At 60.4% G+C, this 23,600-nt stretch overlaps 2 protein-coding genes and 1 long non-coding RNA gene across 16 annotated transcripts in view; 1 reads left to right on the top strand and 2 right to left on the bottom strand.

The window, feature by feature from the left end:
* The window catches only part of NIBAN2 (niban apoptosis regulator 2), a 55,711-nt gene extending 37,599 nt beyond the window's left edge, over positions 1–18,112 (top strand). For 2 of the 5 annotated variants that reach the window (XR_014827868.1, XR_014827853.1), the window contains exons 3-15: positions 2,268–2,396; positions 4,307–4,412; positions 5,526–5,693; positions 10,700–10,815; positions 11,415–11,519; positions 11,604–11,766; positions 13,240–13,427; positions 14,308–14,463; positions 15,124–15,240; positions 15,358–15,465; positions 15,573–15,684; positions 16,093–16,889; positions 17,253–18,112. Coding sequence is in view for 3 of the 5 variants with exons in the window: in XM_021069245.2 (XP_020924904.1) it covers positions 2,268–2,396; positions 4,307–4,412; positions 5,526–5,693; positions 10,700–10,815; positions 11,415–11,519; positions 11,604–11,766; positions 13,240–13,427; positions 14,308–14,463; positions 15,124–15,240; positions 15,358–15,465; positions 15,573–15,684; positions 16,093–16,682 (2,058 nt within the window). In the remaining 2 variants the exon portion in view is untranslated. Of the gene's footprint in view, positions 1–1,272; positions 1,697–2,267; positions 2,397–4,306; positions 4,413–5,525; positions 5,694–10,699; positions 10,816–11,414; positions 11,520–11,603; positions 11,767–13,239; positions 13,428–14,307; positions 14,464–15,123; positions 15,241–15,357; positions 15,466–15,572; positions 15,685–16,092 lie in introns of those variants that run through there. The other 3 variants (XM_021069245.2, XM_084996857.1, XM_084996867.1) reach the window with 2 other exon arrangements.
* Positions 12,898–16,428, bottom strand: LOC146407283 (uncharacterized). 2 transcript variants are annotated; one of them, XR_014827943.1, is made up of 3 exons: positions 15,767–16,428; positions 15,106–15,266; positions 12,898–13,514 (listed from the first exon to the last, which is right to left on the bottom strand). It is a non-coding gene; the product is annotated as an uncharacterized LOC146407283 (long non-coding RNA). The 2 variants fall into 2 exon arrangements; XR_014827944.1 differs by lacking the exon at positions 15,767–16,428 and adding an exon at positions 15,549–15,623.
* Positions 18,113–19,582: 1,470 nt separating the features above from the next.
* Positions 19,583–23,600, bottom strand: part of LRSAM1 (leucine rich repeat and sterile alpha motif containing 1) — a 43,884-nt gene continuing 39,866 nt past the window's right edge. For all 9 annotated transcript variants that reach the window (XM_084996908.1, XM_005660441.4, XM_084996884.1 and 6 more), the window contains 3 exons: positions 22,996–23,077; positions 21,538–21,671; positions 19,583–20,273 (listed from right to left, as the gene is read on the bottom strand). In XM_084996908.1, coding sequence (XP_084853034.1) covers positions 20,148–20,273; positions 21,538–21,671; positions 22,996–23,077 — 342 coding nt within the window. In that variant the 3' untranslated portion in view covers positions 19,583–20,147. The remainder of the gene's footprint in view (positions 20,274–21,537; positions 21,672–22,995; positions 23,078–23,600) is intronic.

Genomic DNA, 23,600 nt, shown 5'->3' with positions numbered 1-23,600 from the left:
GATCCAGCATTGCCGTGAGCTGTGGTGTAGGCAGATGCGGCTCGGATCCCACCTTGTCGTGGCTCTGGCTATAGCTCTGATTTGACTCCTAGCCTGGGAACCTCCATATGCTGCGGATGCAGCCCTAAAAAGTCTTTAAAAAAAAAAACACACACACACACAAAAAAAACCCACTCACAGGGGTTGAGGGTGAGGATTCATGGTGGGAAAACCGAAGTTGCATGTAAGCGAGAAGCGCAAGATGAAATCACCCGCAGTCCCTGAGAAGGAGGGATTTTTGGTCCCATCTTGCCACTCAGGAAACTAGCTCTCGTGAGGTTACATCGTGATAATAATATGACAGAAATAACAATCATGATACATCCTTTGTTTTTTATTAGAAATAATAATACAACTGTATTAGTTGAAAGTAAGAACTAGGGAAAACAGCCATCCTGTGGCGTGGGCGCTGGTCCTCCAGCCGTCTTGACACTGCTCCGAGGGGTTGAGAGCATGTCCTTGTCACAGGGGTGGACGCCGAGGCATGGAGAGGGAGTCGCTTGTCTGGGCTCCAGTGGGGCGGCCGGTGGAGCCGGGACGGGAGCCCCGGGGCCCCGCGCTCCAGCCATTCGCCTCCCACCCAAGAGGCCGGTCGGGGCATCCGAGAGCTTTGCAGAGTCCAAAATATTTGGCCTGGGCTGTCGGGTTCCGTTTCATTTCCTGCAGGGCTTCCAGTGGAAATACGACTCTGCCGTTTGAAAGCCTTAAAAATAAAACCCAAACCCACAACCAGCCACCCGTTGCGGGCCTCTTCCAGGGCCTGGGGGTGGACTTGGGGGGCCTTCCCCCCGGGAAGGCCTGCCTGGGCCCTGGGCTCGGGCTCTAGACAGAGGGGCGGCCACAGACCCGGGGGCCTGGGGGCAGCGAGGGTCTGACCAGGGCGTAGTGAGAGCTCTGCTTTCTTTCTAGAAGGGCCAGGGATTCAAGAGTTGGGTTGAGAGTAGGCCCCAGTCTAAATATAGACCACGGAGCCCAGCTCTGTGACTTGGGCAAAGCCCACTGGGGGTGGGAGGGGGGCTCCTGGTAGGGGAACCATTTTCTTTTCCTGTAAATATTTTTATCCCCGGGTAGGAAGCAGTCTTCGGGTCTCATTGTTTGAGCACAATAGGCCCTCATTTTCCAAGAATGTTTTGGCATTTCCCCTTGAAGAGTGGCGGGAGGCTGTGGTGAGGAGACAGAGCTGAGGGGTGGGGGTGGGGGAGTCTTGGGAGGGGCCGCCCACCTCTGCCTCCTGCTGCCCTGCAGACCCAGAAGCCAGGCAGGAAGCTTGGAAGGGTCGGGCACCACTAAAATAATCCCTCCTCCCTTTATTACATATGAGACGTGTTTCTTTTTGCAAAAGCCACCCTATTTGTTGTAGGACAGTTAGAAGCTGCTGAGAAACAGGAGCTTGACCCCCCGGCTTCCTCCCGTCCAGGAGTAAGTCTGCTCCCTCGTGGCCTTGGCATCTCCTTCCTGAAGCTTCCTGGTGCTGTCTGCTCAGGAAGCACGCTCTCAGGCACGGCCACCCCCTCCCCTTCCCGAAATAAGTCAGTCCAAGGAGCCGGAGACTGACGGACAGGAGCGCCAGAGTGGGTCGTGGTCGTGGGGCCCCCGAGTCTCGTGCTGCCTGCCAGGTGCCAGCGGTGTCCCCTTTGCTCAAGATGACATTGGTGAGGTCCGTGCCGTCACTGCTCCCTTTGTACAGATGAGGAAACTGAGGCCCAGAGAGGTGCTGTGACAGTCACACTGAGTCAGAGGGAGCGTCGAAGCGAGGGCTTTGCAGGAAGGTCTGGGCTGCAGGTCCAGTGGGAACCCTCCAGACTGAGCTGGGAAGAGAAGTGCTCAGGTGCTGGGGTCTTCCCAGTCCTGGGTCGTGGACATGTCCCCTCCGGCTGGAGCGACCACCCACGCCGCAGTGGGGGTGGATGGGGGAGCAGCGTGGCTTGGGCTCCCTGTTTGCCTGGGGCCAGGACCGAGTGGGGTCCTGTCTGAGTCCCGTGTTGTGGTGCTGGGCCTGGGTGCACATGCCGGCAACCCTGCCCTACCTGGACCCCCTTCGCTGCCCGAGCCTCACTTTCCTCATCTGCCCGAGGGGTGAGATGCCGCCCTGCCTCGGAGGTGGGTGAGGGGGCTCGCTGAGGTGGGGGTGGGGTGTGCCCAGCAGGGGGTGAGCGCCCAGGCTTCACCTCCTCGGAGGACCCCCCACTCGCACTCTGGGCCTCATCCCTGGCCCTCCCCTCTCACAGGTGCCGCTGGAGGAACGCATCATCTTCTCGGGGAACCTCTTCCAGTACCAGGAGGACAACAAGAAGTGGAGGAACCGCTTCAGCCTCGTGCCCCACAACTACGGGCTGGTGCTGTACGAGAACAAAGTGGTGAGGCCCCCGGCCCGGCCGCACGGAGCCTCCAGCTCCTCCTGGGCCCGGCAGGTTGCTTCTTCCCCCGGTCCCCCGGCCCCTAAATCTAAGACTCCACACCTCCGCCCTCCCTTGGCGGGTGCCAGGGCCCAAAACAGAATCTCAGCACCTTCCCCGACCCCCTTCCTGCCTCCCCAAACCTTCCTTCTAAGTGGCATTTCATCCATCCTGACACCCAGCTCTCTGGGGTCACCCTTCACTCTGCCTCTCGCTCTGTAAGCAGCTCATCATGGACCCCCGCCCACCCCAGGTCCCTCGAGATGGCTCCGTTTCCAGGGCTCTCCTCCGCCCAGCCCCCTCCCTCGCTCCTCAGTAGCCACAGCACGCTGGCCAGTCCCCACTCAGATGACCCCTGGGTGGCGGTCCTATCTCTTTCCTTACTGGCTCCCCCGCAACCCCCTGCCCTGCAATGGGAGGCTATGTCCTTTGATTGTTCCTTTGCTTTTCGGGCCCTTGGTGAAGCCCACCTGGTTGAGCCACAGACCCCAATTTTTCGACCAAACAGTTCTCCAGAGCAGCCAAAGGACAGGCTTCAGTGCCCTGTGTTTGGAGGCAAATCCCTGTTACAGTAACATGAGCAGAGTCAGAAGTCATCTAAGGCCCCAGGGCAGTGCTTCTCAAGCACCAAGATCACCTGGAGGGCTCGTTAAGAAGCAGGAGCTCCCCGCCCCGAGTTTGATTCACATCTGGAGTAGAGTTAGGAATCTGTTTTTCTAACACGTGCCAGGGTGCTGTTGCTGCTGTGGAAAATCATGGTGGTGGAGGTGCCAACCCCTCATGAAGTGTGCTGAGGAGTTCCCCTCGTGGCTCAGGGGTAACAGACCCGACTAGTATCCATGAGGACATAGGTTCGATCCCCAGCCTTGCTCAGTGGGTTAAGGATCTGGCATGACCGTGAGCTGTAGTGTAGGTCGCAGATGTGGCTCAGATCCTGAGTTGCTGTGGCGTAGGCTGGAGGCTACAGCTCTGATTCAACCCCTGGCCTGGGTACCTCCATCTGCCGCAGGTGTGGCCCTAAAAAAAAAAAAAAAAAAGTGCTGAATAGTGACACCTAGTGGCAGGGTGCAGCATGGCAGCCATGCTGTATGAGCTCCCACATCAGAACCATTTTTTTCTCCCCACTGGTGTAAGAAAGCAGTGCCCAGACCTAACTTCCTCCCAAGGAGAACACTTGTGTGGTGCTCAGAACCTAGGAAGTTAGTGGACAGTTCCTAAGGGTCAGAGACCCTGGGCTCTAGAGGCTGACAGACCAGGTTCACGTCCTAGGTGGGCTGCCTCCCAACTATGTGAATTTGTGGCTAAGAATGGGCCCCACCTCTGGATCATGGGAACTCTGTGAAGTGAAGCACGTGGGGCCCTGTGCCTGGTATGTGATGAACACGCAGCTAGTGGTGGCTGCTGACCGTAGAGGCAGTGGGAGCGGCCGTGGTGATACTAAGAAGCCGCCTCAGCAGTGCTTCCTGCTCTTGCTGTGCCAGGTGCTGTGCTAAACGTTTTGTGTGCATTACTCACTGGGTCTTGGCCGGGCCCTGTGAGCAGGAGCTGTTGCTCCCCTGGTTTTGTAGAAGAGGAAACTACAGCCTAGGGGGTGCTTATCCTCAGCATCACAGGGGCGGTACTCAGTGGAGCCAGGATGAGTGCAGAGCCTGAGTCAAACGAGTCCTGGTCACCACACCAGGTTGCCTCTGGTCGCTGTGATGGTCGGACTCCTCTTGCTCTCTCCCCCTCCTCCCCTTCTCCCTCCCCTACCTCCCCCCTGCCTTGAGGAGGCAACACTGAATGGAGCCCTGGAGCCAGAGTTGGAGATGGGGTTTGGGCTTGGCCCCCCTCGTAACCCCCAGGGACCATCTCTCTTGCCCCCTCCTCAGGCTTATGAGCGGCAGGTCCCACCCCGAGCTGTCATCAACAGTGCGGGCTACAAAATCCTCACCTCTGTGGACCAGTACCTGGAGCTCGTTGGCAACTCCTTACCAGGTAAAGGACCACCCATCTCATGCCGAAGTGCCCGGGGATCTGGCCAGGGAAAGGGCGCCCCTGGTCCTGGAACTCCAGGCTCCACGTCTGCGGAAGGACCACTTGGGCCTGGAGCTGGCGGCAGGTGCCCAGCGAAACCTGCACCTCCAAGGGGAGGCCACAGGGTAGATCAGAGGGCTGTCCCCCTGGAGTCCTGCGATCACAGCTGTTTAGGCAGATCTCCCTCTGTCCACTCCTTTCCCCGGGGCCCTGGGAGAAGGTGATCCAGGTGCCTGCTTTGTAAACTGCCAGGTCAACCCTGCATTTACGAGGAGCCCTCCCAGCTCTCCTACCCCACCTGATCTGAGACTCCCAGAAGCCTTTGCAGGATCACATCCGCCCTTCAGACCAGCCCAGGGAGACCGAGGAGGCGGGGCGGCAGCTTGTACCCCTTGTGCGAGACTTGGTTGAGGGCTCAGCTGGGATCTGGCTTTCCTGGATTCCAGCCTCTGCACTGAGAGGGCTGACCTCGGGGTGCTGTGTAGACCCCACAGGATGCTGTGGGTGCTGAGCCCAGCACAGGGACCCAGAGCCAGGCCCCAAAGAAGAACTGCCATTGTCCTGCTATTAACAGTCACAGCCCAGGACCACTTATCTCGCTGGATCGCAAATATCCGTGCAGACAAAACAGAGACCCCCCCCCCCTTTTATTTACTTTCTATCCCCCACCCCCCCCTTGCCTCCCTCCCTGCCTGGACATTTAAGTCACACTTTGGCCTCCGCAGCTGACATTTGAAGGGAAACCCAAGAAGATAATGCTCGGCCTTTGACCCTGAGGGTCCTGACCCTGTGTTATTTGTGCCTCATGCGCGGAGGTAGAACCTGACCCCAGGGAGAGCGATGCTTTACCGGCTGTAAGAAGTGATGCGGGGGAGCCTGACATTCCTTCATCCAGGCTGTGGACGAGAAAGGAGGAAGCAGCCTCCCCACTGACTTGCTGGTCCCCCTAGGACAGGACAGCCCTCCCTGGGCCTGAGCCTGCCCCTCAGAGAGAGGCAAGGGGTCCGCTGCTGGGCGTGCGGCGGCGGAGGGAAGCCACAGAGGGCGGCCGCTCAGCAGATGCTGTCTCCACAGGGACCACGTCAAAATCGGGCAACACCCCGATCCTCAAGTGCCCCACGCAGTTCCCGCTCATCCTCTGGCATCCCTCTGCCCGTCACTACTACTTCTGCATGATGACAGAAGCCGAGCAGGACAAGTGGCAGGCTGTCCTGCAGGACTGCGTCCGGCACTGCAACAACGGTGAGCGGGGCGTGTGGTTCCCGGATTATGCACTCAAGGGTGACACCTAGTGGCTGCGTGTGGGGTGGCCCCCCTGCTCTATGAGCTGTTCCCATTTTCCTTCTGGGCAAAGAAAACTTCCCTTTCTTCCTTGATGGAAACTGTTCTGGGATACTCAGGAAAAAAATTGGGGGAACTTATTTTCAGAGGGATGTGGTTGTTACATTCTGATTCTGCCGCTTTCTAGCAGCATGACCTTAGGAGGCCAGCTTACCTCTTGGAGCCGCTGTAAAACGGGTTAATAACCTCTCCTGTGTCTAAGAGGGCTTGGGAGGATTCACAGTGAGAATCCAGTCAATGCATGCCAAAGATTTTCTTATGGTATTGTTTCTCTTCTTACCACCAACCTGTACAGTAGTCTAGAAAGTTCCTTTCCTCCCTCGGGGCCTCATTGTTCTCGTCTGTAAAGTGAGGTCCCTTCCACCTCACTCATTCATTCAATGAACTTTTTTAAAATGATTTTTATTTTTCCATTATAGCTGGTTTATAGTGTTCTGTCAATTTTCTATGGTACAGCAAAGTGACCCAGTCACATATACACATATACGTTCTTTTTCTCACATTATCCTCCATCATGCTCCATCACAAGTGACTAGATATAGTTCCCAGTGCTACACAGCAGGATCTCTTTGCTTATTCACTCCAAAGGCAATAGTTTGCATCTGTCAACCCCAGACTCCCAGTCCATCCCACTCCCTCCCCCTTGGCAACCACCAGTCTGTTCTCCAAGTCCGTGAGTTTCTTTTCTGTGGAAAAGTTCATTTGTGTCATATATTAGATTCCAGATATAAGTGATCTCATGTGGTGTTTGCCTTTCTCTTTCTGACTTATTTCACTTAGTATGAGAGTCTCTAGTTCCATCCATGTTGTTGCAAATGGCATTATTTTGTTTTTATGGCTGAGTAGTATTCCACTGTGTAGTATGTACCACAGCTTCTTCATCCATTCATCTGTCAGTGGACATAACGGTTGTTTCCATGTCTTGGCTGTTGCCAGTAGTGCTGCAGTGAACATACGGGTGCATGTGTCTTTTTCCAGGAAAGTGTGGTCTGGATATATGCCCCAGAGTGGGACTGCTGGGTTGTATGGTGGTTCTATGTTTAGTTTTCTGAGGTCCTCCATACTGTTTTTCGTAGTGGTCATTCAACAAACATTTTAACGTCTACTCAGAGCCAGGCCCAGGTCTGGGCACGGAGGATGCACAAAGACAGCAAGACACGGTTCTTGCTCCCACGCTGCTGCTGGCCGCCTGGTGGGGAAAACACATGTTAAACAGATGAGGACACCAGGGGGTGACGAGTCACCACTGTCCTGGGGGCTGGGCGATGAGTCCCTCAGAGCCTGGAGGGCGTGCGTGTCCTGGGTGGCTGGTCCTGTGTGTGGGGAGGGGTTGATCAGGCCGCTTTCCTTGAGGAGGCAGAGGTGGAGGCGGCGTTCAGCTGAGACCTGGAGGATGAATAGTCCTAGAGCCGAGGCAGGGGTGTTCCAGACAGAGGGCCCCCGGGTGGGAGCAGTTTAGAGGAGGAAATGCCATGAAGTGGGGAGGGGGTGACCGGAAATGGGGCTGGGGGGGCCCTGGGGTCAGCTCCGGAGGGCCCTGGAGGGCCCTGGAGGGCTCTAAGGAGTTTGATCAAAAAGGATTGTCTCAGTGGGAGGGTGGGGCACTGGGGTCTTTCTGCCCTTGAGGGAGGAACAGTTCTGTCCTGGCTGAACTTCCTTCCTGGTGACTTGGCCTCGGGGCAGCAGAGAGAGGCAGCCACCTCCCCCCCCCCCCCCCCCCCCCCCCGCCCCAGCCCCTGTCTCCATGCCTGGCAAGGCTCCCCACCGTGGTGGGCAGACACTGTGGGCACCCACGCCTGGAGGCGCGCCACACGGTAACGTGGCTCACCCCACCTGTCCCCCTCCACTCTCTAGGGTCGCCTCTGCCCCGATGGAACCTGCCAGGCGGGAGGAGCCCGGTCTTCAGTCAGGCCAACCCCTGCTGCCCACAAAGAGCCTCCTGTTCCCAGGTCCCCAGGGGCTGAGGGGCCAGGGCTGGGCTGAGGCCATTTGGGCTCAAGCTGCCTGTCCTGGGGTACCCTCCCTTCCCCCTCCTCCTCCCCTCCCTCTCCTCCCCCCTCCCTCCTCTTTTTCCCCCCCTCCTTCTCCCCTCCTCCTCCCCCTCCCTCTTTTCTCTTTTCTGGCCCAGCTCCACCCTTTCCAGGTTTCCAAGGCTAATGAGTGACCCCAGGCCAGGAGGGTGGGATGGGGACAGACCAGGTGGGAGAGAGCCACCTTTGGGTGCCCCATGGAGGGTCAGGCATGACAAACTTTGCGGGATTACTGAGAGGAATGAATGAGCTGATTCGGGAGTGCTCCTGGCCCTGTGCCTGGCACAGAGCAGGCGCTCAGCTGGAGGCCGTGGGTGTGGGCGCTGCGGGCAGGAGGGGAGGCCAGGGAGGGCTGCTGGGATGGGGAAAGGGGGCGTCCTGTGGCAGGAAGGTTTGAGAGGAGCCTCTTCCTCCGCCCTGAGGACTGTGGGAAAGTCCTCTGCTTCCTCGGAGGCTGGGCCTGGAATCTGGAGCCTGGAATTGCTCACTCTGGGGGCTGCCAGGAAGTGGGGGGGGGTGGGGTGGGGAAGAAGGCCAAGCTGGGTGGACGCCAGTTGGTCCAGGGCTCCCCTCGCATCCTGCATTCCCGGAGCAGCTGGGGGTGGCGAGCTGAGCCCTCCGGGTGGGCCCGGGGTGCAGAGGTCACGGCCCCTTCCTGTCTGACCGCCGCCCCCTCTGCCTGCTGCCCAGGACTGAGGAATGCAGTTCCTTTCTCACCGCGACCCCGAGGACCCCACAGGCAGGAAGTCTCTCGGACTCGCTTGAGTCGGCTGCTCCCGGGTTCGGGCCCTGGAGCTGCCATTCCCTGGCCGCGTGCCAGTGACTTTGCCTCGTCGTCGGGAGCAGCGGGGCTGAGGACAGCAGCCCCTCGCAGAGCCCTTTTGAGAAGCAGAGAAAAGGATGTGTGTGGGGGTCTCAGCCAGGGCTGGGCTCCTAGTCTCCTCGGGCTGCCGTTAAAAGGACCACGGACCGGGTGGCTTAAACCACAGAGGTTTATTTTAGCGCAGCTCTGGAGGCTGGAAGCCCACAACTGAGGTGTGTGCAGGTTCCTTTTCCTCCGGGGCCTCCCGCCTCCCCCCTCCCCGGGCTGGCGGGCAGCCACCTCTCCCTGCCTCACCCAGGACCCTCGCGTGCGCCCCTCCGTGTCTGGATTTCTTCGTCTCATGGGGACACCCGTCAGAGTGGATTGGGGACCAGGCCGGGCCCCTTCTTTGAACGTACTTGCCTCTTCAAGTCTCTGTCTCCAGACCCGGTCACGTTCTGAGGTCCTGGGGTGGGGACATCAGCACAGGAGGTGGCAGCACACAGCTCGCTCCCTGACAGCCAGGCCCAGGCAGACAGGGGCGGCACATCGGTGGCCTCCTTCCTGCGGCCCAGCCCCTGCCTCGCCTTCTGCCACCGGGGAGGCGGCCCCTGGCCGGCCCCCCTGGCCTGCTGTCCGCAGCATGTCAATGCCTTGATGCGGGGGTTGCAGGTACCGCACAGCCTGAGGTTTCCCAGCGAAACCCAGTCTGGGGGAGACACTGCCCCTCCTTAAGCCCGAGGGGGTTCCTCCCCTGCCCAGCTGGGACACCCTGCTCTGCCCCGTCACGCCCTCCTCATCGCAGGTCCCTGAGACACAGGGCGAGACACCCTTGACGCCCCCACCCCAGCCAGGGAGCTGCCCAGCAGGCGCGGGGCTAAGCTCCCTTCCAGCCCGACAGGCAGTGGTTCCTGCGCTCGGCCGGGTGGGGAAGGGCGAGGGGGTCCTCCCCAGGCCGGAGAGGGGCTTTTTCTCTGTGGGGGTGACTCAGCTCTGGTCACCACAGTGGGAGCCGGGGTAACGGAGGCACAGGCTGCTGTTCCCCTGCCCTTGGCTCCAGGGACACAGCGGTCGGAGGCACGCAGCCAGGGCGGCCGCCCGCTGCCCAGCTCTGAGTGTTTAACCACGTTCTTCCCGAAGTAGGATTTCCCAACTTCCTGCAGCCAGTCTGGAGGTCCACGCCCTCGTGCATCGGCCCGGCCCCCTCACTGGGGCGGGGGTGGTGGGCAAACTCACCTGGGCCACCACCGCCACCAGTGAGGACAAAAGTAGAGAGATGGTAGTTTAAGGCCCTGGATGCACAGCGGCGAGCAAGGCAGACCAAGGGCTGCGGGGGCCGTTCGGCGCCGTGGGTCACTCAGTCTGTGCGCCGCGGTGCCCGCCGGGGCCGGCGGCTCCTGGGCCCTGGCCTTGCAGTTTATACCGTGGTCCCTGGAGCCACACAGTGGGTGTGAGGGGCCAGGCTGGTCTTTGTTCCCACTGTTCAGGAAGGAAAACTGAGGCCCCGTGGGTTCAGTGATCTGCAACAAGGCCTGGCAAACTGTGGCCAGTGAACCAAATGGAGCCAGGGCCAGCTTGATTGGCTCATTCGCTCACACCGTGTGGCCGTTCTCCGGCTGTGACAGCAGGTTGAGTAGCCAGGACGATCGTCTGGCCTGCAGAGCTGAGAAGGTTTCCCGTCGGGCCCCCTGATGGAAGGAGAGCCTCTGGGGGCCTCTGGTACCCTCTCCGCCATGCTGGCTGGGGTGGCTTCTAGTCCTGGCTCTGCCACTTGCTGCCCGGGCCCCTCAGCAGTGGCCTGACCGTGGAGCTTGTTTCTTCATCTGGAAAAGCCAAGTAAATGACAGTGTCCACGTCTGGGGTGGCTGGGAGGATTTAAGCAGATAAGGAGCATGTGAAGGAGGTGGACGTGCTGCTGGTGGTGGGTTATTATCACTCTTACTGTCATTGCAATTACTCTTGTCACTGTTGCTACGAGAGCAGTGTGGGCAGTTTGGAGCAGTCAACGCGTTGGTCTTGGTGGCAGCCACCAAGGCATCCTGCCAACCTCCTCTCTCCATCCCCCTCCTGGGCAGGGATCCCCGAGGACTCCAAGGTGGAGGGCCCCGCGTTCACGGACGCCATCCGCATGTACCGCCAGTCGAAGGAGCTGTACGGCACCTGGGAGATGCTGTGTGGGAACGAGGTGCAGGTGAGGCTGGGGCTGGGGGGCGGGGGAGGCTGCGGAAGGCAGCCCAGGGCCTGGGTGGGGGTTGGGGGTGGCACCGAGCACACAGGCCAGGCTCTGGTGCCCTCGCTACAGGTTTGGACAAAACTGAGGCATCAAGCCCAGATTCAGACGGGTGGAGGCTAAGGTGGGTCACGCAGGGGGACTACTTGTTATTTTGTTCAGGCATTAACTGAGCACCTACTCTGACCTAGGTGCTAGGGTTTCACTGTAAGAGGGATGCAGCCCCAGCCCTCAGGGAGCTCTCTGTCTAGCAGAAGAACGTCTGTATTTGACAAGTAAACACACACACTTCCATGTGCAGGCAAGGAGGCCGGGGAGTGGCATTCCAGACTGGGAGGCAGCATGTGCAAAGGTCCTGAGGCAGGGCCCCTACAGGATCCCACAGGACACCCGTGCAGATGGGCTGGGATCTACGCAGATGATGCTCAGGAGAGAGGGCAGTGGAGACGTGGGGCACAGGGCAGCGGGGGCTCACGTGGCCGAGTTTGCTGGAACGTGGAGCAGGGCACACCGGCTGGATGTGTTCTGACCCCTGCCTGGCCTGTGCCTCCCGGTCGTAGATCCTGAGCAACCTGGTCATGGAGGAGCTGGGTCCTGAGCTGAAGGCAGAGCTTGCCCCCCGGCTGAAGGGGAAGCCGCAGGAACGGCAGCGACAGTGGATCCAGGTGGGTGGGCGGGGGAGCCGGGTGGGGACCCTGCCGCGGCCCGGCCCCCTCAGCCTGGCGCTGACACCGGCGCCCTGCCCGCAGATCTCGGACGCCGTGTACCGCATGGTGTACGAGCAGGCCAAGGCGCGCTTTGAGGCCGTGCTGTCCAAGCTGCAGCTGGCCCGGCCGGCCATGGAGGCGGTCATCCGCACCGACATGGACCAGATCATCACCTCCAAGGAGCACCTGGCCAGCAAGATCCGAGGTAGGCGGGCAGGCCACCTGCCAGGCTTGTCATCCCCGCATGGACATGCTGGGCCCACGGGCCCACCGGGGCCAGGGCGTCCCTCTGGCCTATTTCAGGGGAACGGAGACCTTTCCCAGCAATGACCTGATCCTTCGATTATGTTTTAGAAACCAAAATAGAGCTGTTCCCGCTGTGGCACAGTGGGTTAAGAATCCAGCTGCAGCAGCACAGGCGGTGGGTTCGATTCCAAGCCAGGTGCAGTGGGTTAAAGGACCTGGCGTTGCCGCAGCTGCTGCGAAGGTCACAGTTGTGGCTCAGATCTGATCCCTGGCCCAGGGAACGCCATATGCTGCCGGGCAGCCAAAAGAGGAGAAAAAAAAAGTAAGAACCAGTATCGAATCTGAGCCATTGTTCCTCCAAGCCCTAGGGGTTATTTGGTGGCTGTTGTTTCCGTAAACCCGGGTCTCGATGATCTAAACGGCGTCGAGGAGGTCCAGGCCTGCGGGTCTTTGGTCAGATTCACCACGTGTCATTTTAGCGACAGCAGCTTGACTTTGATTCCCCTTCAGCCAAGCCTGACTTCCGCTCCCTGGAGGCTCCTTTCTGTTCCGAGCCTGCTGGGCCCCTTTTGGTGAGTTGTCGCCCATCACACGCTGGCCACATGTATGGACATTTATGTGGGGAGCAAACACCGTTACCCGGGCAGCCGGGCAGGGAGAGGGAGGGACGTCCACCCCCCGTGCCTGGAGATGGTCCCTGCCCACAGGGGAGCAGCCTTGCACACAGTGCTGCCGTGCCAGGCCACGCATCGCAGAGCAGGCTCTGGCTCAGGGTTTGCAGAACCCAGGGGCTCATGGAGACCCCTGAAGTGTTTTTCTTTTCTTTCTTTCTTTTTTTTTTTTTTTTTTTTTTTGTCTTTTTGCCTTTTCTAGGGCCGCACTCACGGCAGATAGAGGTTCCCAGGCTAGGGGTCAAATTGGAGCTGTAGCCTCAGGCCTACACCAGAGCCTCAGCAACGCGGGATCCAAGCCGCGTCTGCAACCTACACCACAGCTCGTGGCAACGCTAGATCCTTAACCCACTGAGCAAGGCCAGGGATCGAACCCACAACCCCTTGGTTCCTAGTCAGATTCATTAACCACTGCGCCATGACAGGAACTCTTTTTTTTTTTTTTTTTTTCCCCAAACAAAGGAGCAAGACCCCCTAAGGCGAGTGTTCTTCTTCCTCTAGTTAAGCAGAAGGACTGGCAACCTTGAGATGGGAGGTTTCCTGAGTTTCTTGCCATCACGGTTTCAAGACCGTCAGGGTCTCAGCGCCCAGTTACTGATGCTGCATCGTCAGCTGTAACCTCGAGAAGCCACAGTTGGCTCATGTTGTCACCAGCGGTTTTCTTTCAAGGATAATACACAGGGGGCCTCTGGCCTCGGGGGTCTGGGGTGGTGGGAGTGGCTGCGGGGGGATCCGTCCGCTAACCAGCTCCCCGGGTGCAGCCTCCATCCTCCCCAAGGCGGAGGTGTGTGTCCGGAACCACGTCCAGCCCTACATCCCGTCCATCCTGGAGGCCCTGATGGTGCCCACCAGCCAGGGCTTCACTGAGGTGCGGGATGTCTTCTTCAAGGAGGTCACCGACATGAACCTGAATGTCATCAACGAGGGTGGCATCGACAAGCTGGGCGAGGTGAGCCGGGCGCCGGGGGCTGGGGCAGGTCAGGCCCCGTCCGGCGCTCACTGTGATGGGACGGGCCCCTCCCCTCCTGGGCACAACCTGTGGACAGAGGGCCTGTGGGAGACCAAGGGCCGGGCGAGAGCGTGTTTCGTGCACCGGCCCTGGAGCCAGCCCCCCTCACTTCTCTGGTTTTTGGGGTGAACAGCCTTCACAGACCCCACACTGGGGGCATCAGCTGCCTGGAGCCCCACCCAGTTGTCAGGTTCCGACAGAATTCATCCTGTAACCTCAGACAATGGCAAGAATTTGAGGATCAGAAAGAACCGTAGGGAGTTCCTGTTGTGGCTCAGTGGTGAAAAACCTGACAGTATCCATGAGGATGTGGGTTCGATCCCCGGCCTCACTCGGTGGGTTAAGGATCCGGCGTTGCCATGAGCTGTGGTGTAGGTGGCAGACGAGGCTCGGATCCTGCGTTGCTATGGCTGTGGTGTAGGCTGGCAGCTACAGCTCCGATTTGACCCCTAGCCTGGGAACCTCCATATGCCTCGGCCCTAAAAAGAAAAAAAAAAAAAGCAAAGGAGAAGAAAGGACCTTAGACATCATGAAAACCATCTCCTAATTTGGAGGCAGAGGAAACTAAGGCTAAGAGGGGGTGATCGACTTGCCTGAGGTCACCCAGCATCCAGGCTGACCTCTCTCCAGGCGCTGTGCTGCTGGACCCCACCCCTCCTGCCTGTCCCTGGTTCCCCCCCAGCACTTGCCCATATGGGCAGGGAAGGATGGCTTTCCCTGGTGCCAGTGCCAGCCCCAGGGCCTGAACCCTGAGGGCCCGGGGGCTGCCTGGCCACTCCAGTGGCCCCAGCTCAGCTCATGAACCCCTGGCTCCCTGCAGTACATGGAGAAGCTGTCCCAGCTGGCGTACCACCCTCTCAAGATGCAGAGCTGCTATGAGAAGATGGAGCCGCTGCGGCTCGACGGGCTGCAGCAGCGTTTTGACGTGTCCAGCACGTCTGTGTTCAAGCAGCGAGCCCAGATCCACATGCGTGAGGTGGGCCCGGTGTGCTCCCCTGCTCCCCTCTCCTCATCCCTCCTCATCCCTCACCCCTCCTCGCCCCTCCCCCCTCCTCACCCCTGCTCCCCCCATCCCACTCACCCCTGCTCACCCTCCTCCTGCTCCCACCTCCTCACCCCTCCCCCTCCTCCCTCCCCCCCACCCCTCCTCACCCCGCTCACCCCTCCTCACCCTCCTCACCCCTGCTCACTCCTCCTCACCCCTGCTCACCCCGCTCACCCCCTCCTCACCCTCCTCCCCCTCCTCGCCCTGCTCAGCCCACTGACCCTCCTCACCCTGCTTTTCCCAGGTCCCCATGTCCCTGCGGCCTTCCTCCCCAGCCCTGCCCGGCCCCCGTGTGCTCTCTCCTGCCCTGGTCTCTTGGCTGTGCCCTACAATCTGTTTGGACACCTGTCCTGTCCACCGGGCTAATTCGGACTCATTTTTTGGGTCTCAGAGACCCCTTCCTCCCGGAAGCCCTCCTTATTCCCTAAGCCCCTTCCCGCAGGGCCCAGGGCTCTGTTTCCTGTTTCCCTGAGGTGGGGACTGGCCCCAGTGCCCTAGACACTCAGCAAAGGCATGCGTAAACGGGCGACAGAGAATGCAGGTGCCCTCTCCTCCCCGGGGGCCCTTACTTACCCCGAGGTGCGCCCGCAGCAAATGGACAACGCCGTGTACACCTTCGAGACCCTCCTGCACCAGGAGCTGGGGAAGGGGCCCACCAAGGAGGAGCTGTGCAAGTCCATCCAGCGCATCCTGGAGCGCGTGCTGAAGGTGAGCCGCCAGCCTGGCCCTGCCCCCTGCGCCGAGGCGGACACAGAGGCCCGGGTCAGGCCAGGGGCCCCCTGGAGCCCCCTGACCCGGAGCCCCCGCTTCCCGCTTTCCCGGCAGAAATATGACTACGACAGCAGCTCCGTGCGGAAGCGCTTCTTCCGGGAGGCCCTGCTGCAGATCACCATCCCGTTCCTGCTCAAGAAGCTGGCGCCCACCTGCAAGTCGGTGAGCGCGCCCCGTCCCCACTGGCCCTCCCGGCCCGCCCCAGCCCTGGGCCCGACCAGCGGCCCTGACGCCCCTCTCTCTACCCCCACGCCCGCCCCGCTTGGCAGGAGCTGTCCAGGTTCCAGGAGCTGATCTTCGAGGACTTTGCCAGGTTCATCCTGGTGGAGAACACGTACGAGGAGGTGGTGCTGCAGACGGTCATGAAAGACATCCTGCAGGGTACGCGTGCCCCCGCCCCCATCCCCTGGCTGGCTGCCGGGCTGGGGTGTGGTGGGGGCTGCTGCCTGTGGGACCTCCTCACCCTGGGGGGCGGTGGAGGTGGCTGCCCAGGTCTTCCTGGTGGGGTCAGCTGAGCTTCAGAGACACTGAGGCTTGCCCATCACCGGTGCAGTCGCATCGCATCCCTGCACTTTCGTTGCTCTATGGATCCTTGGCATCGCAGGGGTGTCAGACGAATGACCCTGCTTCCCAGCCTCGAGGCCTGAAATAGGTCTCGTCCCCGTCACAGCACTCCCCTCCCCGCCGTGGGAGGCCTCTTGGGGAAGCTGCGGGTCACACGTGGGCACAGCATAGGCTGCTGTCAGCCCCGCGGTGAATGTCCTGACACGGCCCTACTTCTGTCCCCAGCGGTGAAGGAGGCCGCCGTTCAGAGGAAGCACAACCTGTACCGGGACAGCGTGGTCATGCACAACAGCGACCCCAACCTGCACCTGCTGGCCGAGGGCGCGCCCATCGACTGGGGCGAGGAGTACGGTGGCAGTGGTGACAGCGGCGGGCACACCGGCAGCCCCGGCGTCCCAGATGCAGCCCTCTCAGAAAAGCGACGGCGTGCCAAGCAGGTGGTGTCCGTGGTCCAGGACGAGGAGGCAGGGCTGCCCTTCGAGGCTGTCCCCGAGCCACTATCACCTGCATCGCCGGACAGTGTCACCGAGCTCCGTGGCCTGCTGGCCCAGGATCTGCGGGCTGAGAGCCCCCCGCTGGCCAGTCCCCTACTCAACGGGGCCCCCGCCCAGGAGACCCCCCAGCCGGTGGTGGCCCCTGGGGCCACCTCGCCGCCCAGCTCACCCCTCCGGCAGCTCCCGCCTGGAAAGGCTGTGGACCTTGAGGCTCCCAAGCCCAGCGACCAGGAGACCGGGGAGCAGGTGTCCAGCCCCGGCGGCCGCCCCCCCATCCACACCACCACCGAGGACAGCGCTGGGGTGCAGACTGAGTTCTAGGCCAGTCAACCCCGAGCTTCTATTGGACACGGCACACGGGCCACCCGCCCGAGGCACTGGCAGGCCCTTGGCCCTGAGCTGGGGTCTGTGCCTTCCGGACAGAGGTGGGGCAGGGCTGGTGTGGCACCTCTGGGGCTGGGGAGGGGCGGGCCCACCGGAGTCACTTTATTGGGTTTGGTCGCACTTGGTTGCTCTGTTTTCGCTTCTGTGGGATGATCTCGGCTTTCCTCTCTGTGCTGGGGGGTGGGCACAGCTGAGGGGGCTGGTGAGTGTCCGTGGCCCTAGCCCCCTGAGTCCCCCTCCCTGTCCTTCCTCTGGGGCCGGTTTTCCTCGTGGGTCCTGCTGTCCTTGGAAAGAGGTTGGTGAGAGCAGATCTGCCGTGGCCCCCTCCCCCTCCCCCCGGGGCTCACTGGAGCCACGAAGAGGGAGCCTTGGGGCCCCTCCCCGGCCCCGTTCCTCCCGGCTGGGCCCCAGAGGCCAGTTTCGGAGTGGACACCAGCCTTGCTGTCCCACCCCGGGTGAGGGGAGGTGCAAGGAGGGGGGCTGCAGGGGGAGGGCTGCCTAGTGGAGGGGGATGGGGCCATGGCCCTGGGGAGGGAACAGAAAGGCCTGGAACGTGCTGGTCTGGGGAGAGGATGTGTCTGAGGGAAGGAGGGGGCGGCCTCTGCAGGGGTGCTGCTGGGCATGTGGGAGAGGTGGCAGATGGAGTGTTGCTGGAAGCCGAGCCTTTGCCGACCCCCCTGCACTGCTGGGAGCCCCTCGTCCCCCGTGCTGGGGCCGAGCGGGCACGTTGCTCAGCGGCAGGGCTTGGTGGGATGGATTCTGTCTTCTGCAGGCCACTTGTAGGGTACGTGCTGTCCTCCGAGGGAGCCAGTGGGGCCTGCGAGGGGCAGAGGGATGGGCACCGTGAGCATCTGGGTCAGGCTGGGATGTGGGCCCTGCTGTCACCGAGTCTCCAAGTCCCCTGACAACTCCGGGACTCTCCAGATGTCCTTGTGAGTCACGTGGGGCCTGGCTGTCCCCTTCCTCAGCTTCTTGGTCCTGAGGGTGAGGGTCAAGCCAAGGCCATTCCCAGACCCCCTCCCCTGCTGCTGGAGGGGAGGGCAGGCAGGGTGGGGGCCGACTTCTTCAGCGTGCCATCCTCACCCCCACCCCCCAGCCCCAGCCCCGCCTCCTCCACCTCCTCTGCTTCCTGGGCCAGGGTCTTGGACAGGACACGCGGCGCTGGCTGGTGCTCAGGGACCCCTCCTGGTGCCCCCCAGCCCTAATCTCAATGCCTCACTAATCTCTTCTACCAACACATTCCGTCTTAAAATGCTCTCTTCTAGTGCCTTCTTTTGGGGTTTTCCAGTCATCCCTCCCAGATATTGTATTGAAAATATGATGCAAACTGTTTAAGCTTCTACTAATCAATAAATGCTTTATTTAAAGCTGATGGCCCATGTGTGGTGCGGGCAGGGGGTACCTGCGCAGGAGCCTGGCTTCTGGGGCTCGTCACTCGACCGAGAGCCTCGAGGTGTGTGGTCAGAGTTCCTTTCTCCCATTTTACTGAGGAGGAAACTGAGGCTTGGAGAGAAGGGACAAGGAGTGCAGAGGTGACTGGCCTCAGCCAGGTTCGTGCAGGGTGAGGCCAGGAGGGACGTCAACTACTTTATGACCATGTGGCCCTGTAGTGCCCACAGCAGGTGGGCTCACGGTGGGTGCAAACAGTGGTGCCAGTGTTAAGACCCCTGGCATCTCCAAGCACTTACCATGGGCCGGGCCCATCATGTGCAGGACAGAGCCTCACTGAGGCTCCAGGTGGCGGGTGCCCCATCACCTTTCACCCAGGTGTGAAAAGAGGCTCAGGACGGTGGGGAGCCTGGGCTGAGGTTACAGGGTACAGGGGCAACCCCACCCATGGGTGTAACACGCCCCTGCTGGGTGGGAGGGCTGCCCGTCCCCTTGGGGATGGTGGCTGAAGGCTCATCACCAAGGGCCGAGGTGAGAAAGGGCAGGGGCTCAGCTGCCGTCGCTGTTGTCCTTGGTATGTTACTGAACTCAGGCTCCTCGGCCATAAAAGGGGGCGCTTGGAGAGGACTCAAGGCGCCCCACCAGACACGGTGCTCTACAGAGCGGCCCTGCCCACTTCAGGCCCCTGTCTCCCCTTCTTAGCTAAGCAGGGCCCAGGAAGGTGGGTGGAGAGGGCCATCTCAGAAGTCCCCAGGGGCCCTGGAAAGCAGGACTCATGCCACAAGGGGCTCTTATCCAAAGCTGTTTCCACGTCCAGGCCTGGCAGTCCCGCGGAGGCAGGCAATCTGAGGCTCTTCCTGCCACCCCAGGACCTGACTCCCGCATCCCATTGGCTCTTAGACAGAGTCTGGGATGGGCACTCAGTGCCCCCTGGTGGCTGCCAGCCTATGTCAGGGCCTCATCAAGTCCCTAATTGAACAGATGAGTCTGGAAGGCCGGCCAGGCTCCACGTGAGCTGAGGCAGAGCCCAGGCACCAGAGCAGGCCTGCCTTTTAGCTCAAAGAAAAAGCTGCCCTTGGCCCAAACCTACCTGCTGGAAAAGGCACAAAAAAAGGTACAGCTCCTCTGCAAGTACAAGGAGCTCAGCCCCTGGGACGTGCCGTCAACAACCGCAGAGCGGCACTGGTTTTGGGAGGCCACATGCTCCTGGGCTGCAAAGCCAGTGTCACACATCCCTGCTGCAGGGCCCCTGTCCCGGGCTGACGATGATTGAGCACAGGGGGCAGCCATGCAGCACCACATGCTTTGAGGACTGTCCTGGCCCTTCTCTTTTCTGAGGCCCTACCTGCAACGAGGGAGGTTCGGCTAATTCTGCCTGCACTTCCTTCTCACTGAGCCGCAACCCCCCTTCCCGGGCTCCACCAGGACCCAGTGATGACGCGGAAGGAGCAGGCTGGAGGTGGGTTTATTAACTTTCCTGCTTCGGGCTTGCAAAGCCCAGCACCTGCCTGTGAGCTGCGTCAGGGGAGGAGGCGCAGATCTGGAGAGCAGCGGGAGCAGGAGAGAGGGAGGCAAGGGGGCGCCCATGCTGCCTGGGGTCCAGGGTCCCCACTGAACACAGTCTGGCCAGTCAACCTGAGGACGGGCCATGGTGCTCCCCTGCCCGCCCCCCAGGCACCCCCCCCCCCAACCAGTGTTCCCCTGATGAGGACGCTGAGGCTGCTGGAGGGGCCGGGAAGTGGCAGAGCCACAGTGGCCAGGACCCTCGGTCCTGTGCTCAGATGGATGCACAGCCGCCTCACCCCACCCAGACCCTGTCCTCGTGTGGCGAGGGGTCCTGTCCTCCTCCACGGTGTTCAGACCGGCTACGTCCCTGGTCAGGAACGCCGCTGTCCCCGCCTGGCCCGGGCGTGCTTGGAGAGCAAGGGTTGGGGTGCCCTCCCAGGCTGCGGGGACAAGGGCCCAGGACTCGGGGGGCTGAAGCCCTGGGCCTGCGGGGGCGGCGGCCGGTGCTCAGCGGCTGGAGTAGATGCAGAGGCCCTGGACGATGTCCTGGCGGCACAGCGGGCAAGTGCGCAGGCGCTGGCTGCACTGCCGGCAGCAGCAGACGTGGCCGCAGTTGAGGAAGATCACCTGCGCCTGGGGGGAGAGAGCGGGAGCATCTGGACCCCGGTTCCCCGGGGAAGGGGCAACAGCTGGCGCCCGACCCCCTTGTCCTTCCCCTTAAAGGGGTGACAGCGAGGTCGTCGTAGCCATCCAGCTGCCACGGAAACATGCGCCACCACCCGTCCTGGATGCTCTCCATGCCCCACTCTGTGACAGCCCCGCTGCTGGATGCACAGGTTGTTCCCACTTTGGGCGTTTTTATGCACGTTGCCAGGCCCCTCAGTCTCAGAATGACCCCAACACATTACGGATGAAAAGCCACGGTAGTGGGTCCAGGCTTAGCTTCCGCACCTCCTCTTTGTGGGAAGTGGTCCTAAGACATAATCAAGGATGCGCTACAAACCCTGTCGGAGGCTGTTGGGTGCAGCACCATCGGCAGTAACGAGAAACAGGGAGCCACCTGGAGGCCCTGAGCAGGGATGGGGTTAAATTTAGAGCCACAGGTCCCCCCACATCAAGGCGCCCCGGGGCAATGAGACTGCTGCTGTGGCCGCCTTCTCTATGTGGGATCCCTGGTAGAGGGAAGGGATGGTTTTTATTAACTGCTACATAAATAAAAACTAATGCAGCAATTAATAAAATTAATGTAGCAAGTACTAAAACTGCCACATTTTCAATTTTACAATAGGCATTAATTTAATTTTACTTTTTTTTTTTTTGCTTTTTAGGGCCACACCTGCGGCATACAGAAGTTCCCAAGCTTGGGGTCGAATCGGAGCTGCAGCTGGAGGTCTACGCCACAGCCACAGCAATGTGGGATCTGAGCCACCTCTGCGACCTACACCACAGCTCACGGCAATGCTGGATCCTTAACCAGCTGAGCAAGGCTAGGGGTCGAACCCACAACCTCATGGTTCCCAGTAGGATTCGTCTCCACTGAGCCACGGTGGGAACTCCTGTTACAGTCTCTAAAACAAGGCTTTAGAAAAAGTCTCTCCAGAGAAAACTGTGCTATTGATTTAATGACTTGGGAAGTTTCCCTTAATATATTTATTAAGGAGGAGAAAAAAAGAACCCCTCTTTAAAAAAAAAAAAAGAACAAAGGCTCAGAAAATGTTAGTTTAGCATTGCTCATGTTTGGGTCATAGGATCATAGCTCATTCTAATTTCCTGTGTTTGCTTTCCTGTATTTTCCAAGATTTCTAATGAATACAAAATACTTCTATCCCTGGAAGAGACTTTAGAAGGCAAGCACCTGCCTGAGAGGCTCAGGGTGGGCCTGTTGCCCCAGACTTACCTCCAGCTCCAGGCACACAACACACTCCGAGATCTGTGCCTCCAGCTCTTCGGGGGGAGCTGACGGTTCCACTGACTCGGGAGGCTCCTCAGGGGCCGTGGGGAGGACCTCGTCCTTGGGAGGTGTGAGCAGCTCTGTGGGGACAGAGAGGCTGAGCCAGGGTCTGCCGCCACTGATGCAGATCCCTAGGGGCGCCCCTGGCCCTGCCCCACGAGGACAGTGAGCTGGGAGAGGGGGGCGCCACCTGATCTGGGGAGGGAAGGGCCTGCTCCCCCCTCCCACGCACCCTCCTATTTCTCTGCAGAGCCTCACGCCCCCACCTGTGCAGGGGGAGTGTGGGGACGCTGGCAGGGGTGGCTGTGGCGCTGGTTAACTGCAGCTTCTTACCCCTAACACGCCCTGAATCCTTCACGGCCACTTTCAAGGAGGGCTCATCACTTTCAGAGTCTTTCAGAAATTGCAGGCTCACAGAGGGGAAGCCACACGCCCAAGGCCTCAGGGCCATCTGGTGGCGGAGCCGCTGTGCAGGAGCCCTGGCTGGGGCTCTGGGGTGGACGGCGCTCGCTCCCAGACTCCCCACCCAGTGGCCCAGGCTCAGGTGACCCAGAGGAGCAGGGAGAGGAATGAGCAGCTCTCAAGGTGCCCCTGCCAGAGCCCTCAGCATGTCCACTGTTCTGCCCTGAAGCCAGCAACCCAATCGCCCCGAAGCAGGACATCGGCGTCAGCCTCTCATTCAAGCCCCTGTGCACCAGCGACATTCCCGCCTCTCTCCCTCCCTGAGCCCCTCCCTCACAGTTCACGTTTTTCATTTATTCTAGGCTCTGAATTACAAGTAGCATTTTTTATGATTGGAAAAAACTTCGCAATCATCACAAACATCTTTCTATATAAAAACCACGGGCCTGGAATTCCCGTAGTGGCTCAGCGGTAATGAACCCAACTAGTATCCATGGAGGTGTGGGTTCTAATCCCTCACCCCGCTCAGTGGGTTAAGGATCCAGCATTGCCGTGAGCTGTGGTGTAGGTCACAGATGTGGCTTGGATCTGCTGTGGCTCTGCAGCTGCAGCTCTGATTCAACCCCTAGCCCAGGAACCTCCATCAGCTGCTGGTGTGGTCCTTCAAAAAAAAAAAAAAAAAGCACAGGCCTGTCCCATGCACAGTGCCAGGCATGGGGTGGGCACTGGGTCCTGCTGGTTCTCCCTTTACTCCAGGGATCCTGGGGGTGTGGCTCCTGACAGCTGCAGGGTGGGTTTAGGGAAGCCAAGAGGGTCCCCCACACTGCTGCAAGGAAAAGCTCATTTTTTTCCATTTTTGTGGCCTGTTTTTCCCATTCATAAATCGTTCCTTTAGGGGTGAAGCTTACGGACTGGCAGGGCTAGAGGCAGCCCTTGTGACTCCTCCTGAAATGTAAACAGTGACACCCCCAAGCACAGTCCCACACACCCCAGTGTCGGTACCTGGCTGGGTTCTGGCCGCGTCCAGCAGCTCCTGGGCTCTGCGCAGGATCTGGTGCTGCAGGCTGGCCTCAGAGACGCCCACCTGCGGCAGACCAAGCAAGGGTGGCTCACGGCCTGGGCAGGGCAGGAGCCCACTGTGCAGCAGAGCTGCCGGACTGTCTCCCCCCCAGGCTCTGGCCCCATGGGCTGGAAACATGGAGGCCTGGGGGCCCAACAATCAGTGCAGGAGAGTGAGACGCGGAGGCCCGGGGACAGCAACACTAGTAGCAGCTGCAGCTTAGCAAGTGCGTTGCCTGTGCAGGGGCTGCGCCAATAGCTCCCCCTGCATGACTGCACATCACCTGTGATGGCCAGGAGGGCAGGACCCTCTGTCACAGTGCTCACAGGTGGTTCACACAGAGGCCAAGCTGCTGAGCCGTGGACACACCAGAATCACAGTCCCTCGGCCTCTGCAGAAAGAGCTCCTGAGCTTGGGCAACACGGCCCGTGTAGCCCTTCCGAGCCCTCGCTGCCACGAGCCAGGCAGATTGGTCAACAGCATGGACCCCAGCACCAGACTGGCCACCCCGGCTGGAGTCTGGGCTCTGCTGTGTGACCTCAGGCAA

Source organism: Sus scrofa, chromosome 1 (assembly GCF_054392235.1).
Source record: "Sus scrofa isolate SSC_HxYL_T2T_F1_AM1 chromosome 1, Sscrofa_HxYL_maternal_Yorkshire_Landrace_v2.0, whole genome shotgun sequence".
In the NCBI taxonomy this organism is placed as follows: domain Eukaryota; kingdom Metazoa; phylum Chordata; class Mammalia; order Artiodactyla; family Suidae; genus Sus; species Sus scrofa.
The sequence above is the reverse complement of the archived record's forward strand: the minus strand, read 5'-3'. Positions and strand labels throughout refer to the sequence as shown.